Here is a 5,781-nt window from a genome sequence, read left to right as displayed (position 1 = left end):
AAAAATTGAGATCACAAAATTTTACCAAAATAAATAACATTAAAATGTACGAATTTTTTAACATTTTATGCAACCATTCCCCCCCTCGATAAAATAAAGTCCAGGCTTTTTTAACATCATACACAGTAGACAACTCCTTTTTTAATAAAAACGGAACTCGATAATTTGCTTACAATGTCATTGGTTATTTACAAAATCATTTTGTTAAAAAAAATTCTTATTGACACACAAGTACTCCGAAGTTGATATTGAAAAAGATGCTCCAGTTTCGTATTGACAGTATCTATGTACTTTTTGGAGATCAAGTCTTCCAATAATCTGTCGGAATTCCCAAGGGTACTAATGGTGCCCATGCTTATAATCAGCAGACCTCTTTTTGTATTCATATGAAGCAGAATTATACAAAAACGTCCTGGAAAGAAAAAGTCTCTTGTCGTGGCCTTTAATTCAACATTTAGATATATCGACGACGTTTTATTAATTAACATTATTCATTTTCATTCCTACGTTGATTCGACATATCCCTTTTAGTTCGAAATAAAAGATACCGCAGAATCTGATACATTTGTTTCATATTTGGATATTTTACTAGAAAAAGACGTTAATTGCAACCTAACAACAAAACTTTTAGATAAACGTGATGACTACAACTTTTCTATCGTCAACATCCCTTATTTAAGTAGCAATAAACCATTATCTGCTGCATATGGAGTTTGTATCTACCGGTTGATTCGATACTCCAGAGCATGCTCTATGTTTGAACAATTTCTTAAAGGAGGCAAGCTATTGACAAATAAATTCATGAAACAAGAATATCAACAGTTTAATGTCAATATTTTGTAAATGTTATGGCCGATACAATGACCTTATCAGCAAATACAATTTATCATTTAGTTAAATGTTTTTCATACAAATTTTTAGGCATATATTTTCACACTGAATTGTCCACGGATTTTTCCGTTTGCCCGATAAGGACAAGGAGAACACGGCAGGTGTGACCGGTCGGCTGGGGATATAAAAAGTGAATAAGCCATTCAATTTATAATGCTCACTTCAACATTACAAGCAGGAAAATTTGTCTCCTTTGGACGGATTTCCACTCGAACACGTCTGTGCACAATTTTACTAGTACTTTATAGTTCTATTCTGTATTGCACAAATGGCGAACCATTTCGGGTGTTTTTCTTTTGGCTACAAGATCGCTCCAATTGTTATATCTAAAATACAACAAAAAAGGCTGGTCTATAGATTACTGTCATAAAAATGATATAAACTATCGATAATTTATGGACGTATTTAACAAACCTGGTTTTCGGGTCCACCGTCATATGGTTGTAATCACTGCACACGGAGGCAGCCATACAGGAACTCAGAAGACTGTATATGGTTTCCCTTTCTGCTAAGACCTCAAGTGGCGACATCTCACCGGAAGTCCATTGACGAATCATCCATGCAGCGTCATACGACGAGAGGAAGCCTCGACCACATCCGGTTCCCAATGGCCAGAAAGGCTTTTATAAAATGATACAAAAATATTTGGTGAATTAATTAATATGAAGACAATAAAAGAGTTGATAAATAATATACTTATTACTTGAAAATTAGCTCCAACAAATGATGCCCACAAATGTTTCCCCATTTCAAGATTGAATGATTTCCATGTCTAGCGTTGAAACCTTCAGAAATCAATTTCTCCCAGGTCTTAACATCGAATTAGTTAACATTCTACTTACCTCTAACAAACTATCCCCTACAAGTCCCATTAACAGTTTGTGTCCGTTCTTCACCAGAACACGTGACGCACTCTCGGAATAATACATAGCAGTAAAATCAAAGATGGCGACGTCAGGTTCACCTCGATAATTGGTTTCACATTCTAAATCCGGAAGTAGACCGTCCGTACACACTTCCGCTACATTACAGGCGAACTCCGTTAGTTTAGCTTTGTCTATATTGTCCGGAGCTAATAATGCCTTTGCATTTGGTTGGTTTGATTTTAAAACGCCATTTTTAATTAAGCTTTGTTTTAAAGCAGTCATCACAAAATAATGTGTTTCTCCTTTATAATAAACACAGTTCTCCAGCAGAATGTCTTTCTTATTTACTAGATTGTGGAAATGCTCGGGTTTCCCCCACACGGCTAATCCTCCCAGTTCCTGAACCTTGGCTTCCTGACTGGTATACTTCCGTTTAAAATTTATGGTAACTGCTATTGCTAGGGGACCACGTATTTCTTTTCGAACAAAACCTGTAGATAATTTAATAATTTAATTAGATAAGTACAGTTTTGAACCAAAGTTATCTAAAATATTGCTAATGTTTCAGGAACATACATGTATTTTGATATCAATGGATTATAAATCCAGACAATGAATTTGTAAAATATACTTTTATATATTTATTAGAACCGTTACAAAAATTTACTATAGTTTACTATAGTTAACTGTAGTAAATAATTTGATACTTTGATTCACTATGAAAATTTACTCTTGGAATTTTTCTCAAGATTTCAAAGCCTCAAATCTCTTAAGTTCGGTAACAGTGATGTAAAAATTTGTAAATAAAACGTGAATATAAAGTAATAGTTTCAATCATTGAATATAAAAAACGTGCATGTATGAATTCGAGAACATAAAATATTACAATCTGAAATCAATAGTAAAAAATCCTTTGATTTACTATAGCAAAACTTTGATACTATAGTAAAGTATAGTTAACCATAGTAAACTATAGTAAACTATATCTTTTTAGGGAACTCACCCGGTAGCGTTTCGCCTTTTCCGTCTGCTCCAATAATGACGGAGAATTGATAATCAGATAAGGGGTGGTCTTCAGGTGTACACCGACACCGCCAACCCACTGTAAGGAAATAAACAAATTATACTCCTCATTTCTATTCGTAGTTTGCATTTCTTGACAACCATGTCTACACTTTGAATTTTCTGAACACGGTTTCCCTGCGGGGGATGAGACCACAGACATGGTGCCAACAATATTCATATTAATGAATGTTTTAAGTATATCATTCAATATTTCATCAGAATTTCATACAAACGAAGTTCTTCTTAAATCTGAACATAATAGGAGCATAGCTTGCATCTGTAATTAATGCGAATGGGAAAGAAAGTTTACACATCTATCTTGTCATAATCTTTAAATTTAGTCACGACTCTACACTTACCGTCCGGATTATCTAGGGGCGGATCCAGTAGACCATCATACGCCACATTTGTGTGCACTTCCACCCCAAGTAACAGCGCTACTTTAAGTAATATACTCTGTAGTCTCCGGATACCTGAAAGGGAAATCAATATCTTAGGACTTATCGAAACTAAACTACTGCAATTAACCAATAAACATTATTTCAACTTCACAGATCACTGTGGACACCCCTCCCTTACCCTTTTTACATACACCCCGTTCTTTGTTTTGAATTCAATAGATACATTACGCACACCCCCCCACCCCCCTCTTCTTTCCCAGTTGAAAACATTTACATTGTGGCAAAGTTGCACACTAAACGTTTTTTTTTACTTGCTGTAAAACAAATCAAATCTGTCTATCCCTATGTATGGTCTATGTAACATAAAATTATTTATTTCGAATACTCTCTGGCCTTTTATAAGGTAGAGGAAGCGAATAAATCATCCTGGCAGAGACTTTAACTACCAAAGTTTCTCCAAATATTGTTGAAATCCATGTTTACAATAATGTTTTCGATTTATGTGACTTCTCAACCGTTCAACTATGACGTTACAGCCTAGAATGGAATTTATTTCACTCTTGAAACAGGTTTTTTATTTTAGATATTTTCACTCATGCTTCGCACTCATGAAAATATACCCCCCCCCCCCCCCAAAAAAAAAAAAAAAAAATCCTGTTCCATTCGTGAATTCAATATAAATTCCATATTCAGCTATCAAACATATTGAATATTCCAAAATATTCAATGATATATTGAATTTTTTGAACTTTTTTTACTTACTGATGTGACTAATTCCTCCGATACAGAACTTTGAAAACAACTCTTTTGCTCCTAGATTCTTTAGATCCTCGATGACGAACGGCCAGAGATGAAGGGTGTTGTGACGTGAGAAGGAACAGCGCTTCTCCATGACAACCACTCTGTAACCTAGCAACGCAGCCTCAATGGCCGTTCGAAGGCCACATGGCCCGGCACCAATAACTAAAATCTTATCAAAAATAAAAATGTCTTAAGAACTTAGTTTAACTAGGGACGTATGAGTAAGGCGGTTAATCATGATTGAATACTGTATGATACAAGATACAAGATACTTCTAAAAAGCTTCTTATTCATGACTCTTCTGAAAAAGGAAACGGGAAAAGATCGCCAATGAGGACAAGGGAAATAGCTCTCAGACAATAGTCCTAAACTTTCGTGTAAATCAGGGCATATTTGATTTATCATTTAGAATTTTTTTCTATATATAGACCTTGACAGTTGTAGCCATTTATGGTGAGAACCTCGTACATGTAAGATGTTAGAACTTGTGTTCAAACCATTTGTATATTATTTATACAATAAAATATGTTCAAACCATTATTAGGCAAAAAAGATCGATAAAATTTGACAAATTTAAAATGTAGCTTTTGTGTCATTTTTTTAGTTTATCGTGTATTTCCTATACAGTTTGCATAATCGCATATTTTGCCTTGTCCCCCAATCAAGAGATATTATTTTTTCTAAGAAATTTCAGCAAGAAAGGTTCTTTTAAAATGACCCAATAATTTAGGCATGTTATTAATGTATTGATAATGTTTAGAATGATGTAAATATACATAATGAGTACCTGTACTTACCTTTGCGTGTTGACAGCCTTGATTGTTCTGATAGACTTCAAAAGTTCGTTTTCTGGTCAGTTTACTTAAAAGTGGCCTGGCGCGCCAGGACGTCACTTTAGCGGAAAAATGGTCAAACAGCTTCAATTTATTTTTAATTTTTTTCAAATCCAGTTCGTCACAGAGGTTATCAAAATATTCCAAAATGCTCCCACAATCATCTGCTTTCATGAACTTCTCAAAAATCTCGTTAGCATTCATTTCTTGCTAAAATTTAAAATCCGTATTTTCTGTTCATGAATAGCAGAAACGTGAAAAGTTGAGTTTAGAATGTATTCTGCACAGGTTTATTAAACAAATGGGATCTGTTGATTCTTTTATACATTAGAAGTCACGGGTATATTGCGAAAGACTAATAGTGTAAACGTGTAAACTGATACTACATTTATTTGGTCCTGCCATATTCGGAGCAGATTGTCACCTTTTTCCTTATTTGGCTGCTCGATCCTTACCTGACCCAGTACACAATCTAAATATAAACACTGGGAAATCACCTCGTATCTGTGTCAATATGTAGTACGGCCTCATGATAATATAAACAATACACAACATAGCCAAATTAATCATAAAAAATCGCGATATATCGCTATTTAAGCAATTAGAATGAAACGTACGTATAGAGGTAAATAAATAATATGTTTGGGAAGGTATTTAAAAAAAAAATACAGGTGTTGATAGTAGATGTTTAAAAATATCGCATGACCTTGTACCTGCATGGCTTCTTTACATTTCCATATATGGAAATTAAGTGCAGACCTAAAAAAAAAAAATCAATGTATCGTGTTTTCGTAGTTTAATTCTTAAAATGGTAAGATCAGCAGGTACATAGACTTGTATGCATGTCGAACCTAATCATTGTTTAAACTGGTCTGCAGAAAAGAAATTCCAAATCTTAAATATATACTCTGAAGTTGGTTTTAA

General features: G+C 34.2%; 1 protein-coding gene across 1 annotated transcript; it reads right to left on the bottom strand.

The window, feature by feature from the left end:
- Positions 1-871: 871 nt before the first annotated feature.
- LOC133180746 (F-actin-monooxygenase mical1-like) lies at positions 872-5,126 on the bottom strand. The gene is made up of 7 exons (XM_061315216.1): positions 4,822-5,126; positions 3,986-4,193; positions 3,182-3,295; positions 2,761-2,859; positions 1,734-2,248; positions 1,306-1,511; positions 872-1,217 (listed from the first exon to the last, which is right to left on the bottom strand). The coding sequence occupies exons 1-7, from the start codon at positions 5,059-5,061 to the stop codon at positions 1,142-1,144; spliced, it is 1,458 nt and encodes a 485-aa protein (XP_061171200.1). The 5' UTR covers positions 5,062-5,126; the 3' UTR covers positions 872-1,141.
- Between the last annotated feature and the right edge of the window lie 655 nt (positions 5,127-5,781).

This window comes from Saccostrea echinata, unplaced genomic scaffold (genome assembly GCF_033153115.1).
Source record: "Saccostrea echinata isolate AGI-Se365-2 ecotype Australia unplaced genomic scaffold, CSIRO_AGI_Sech_v1 ptg000007l, whole genome shotgun sequence".
Classification (NCBI taxonomy): Eukaryota; Metazoa; Mollusca; class Bivalvia; order Ostreida; family Ostreidae; genus Saccostrea; species Saccostrea echinata.
The sequence above is the reverse complement of the archived record's forward strand: the minus strand, read 5'-3'. Positions and strand labels throughout refer to the sequence as shown.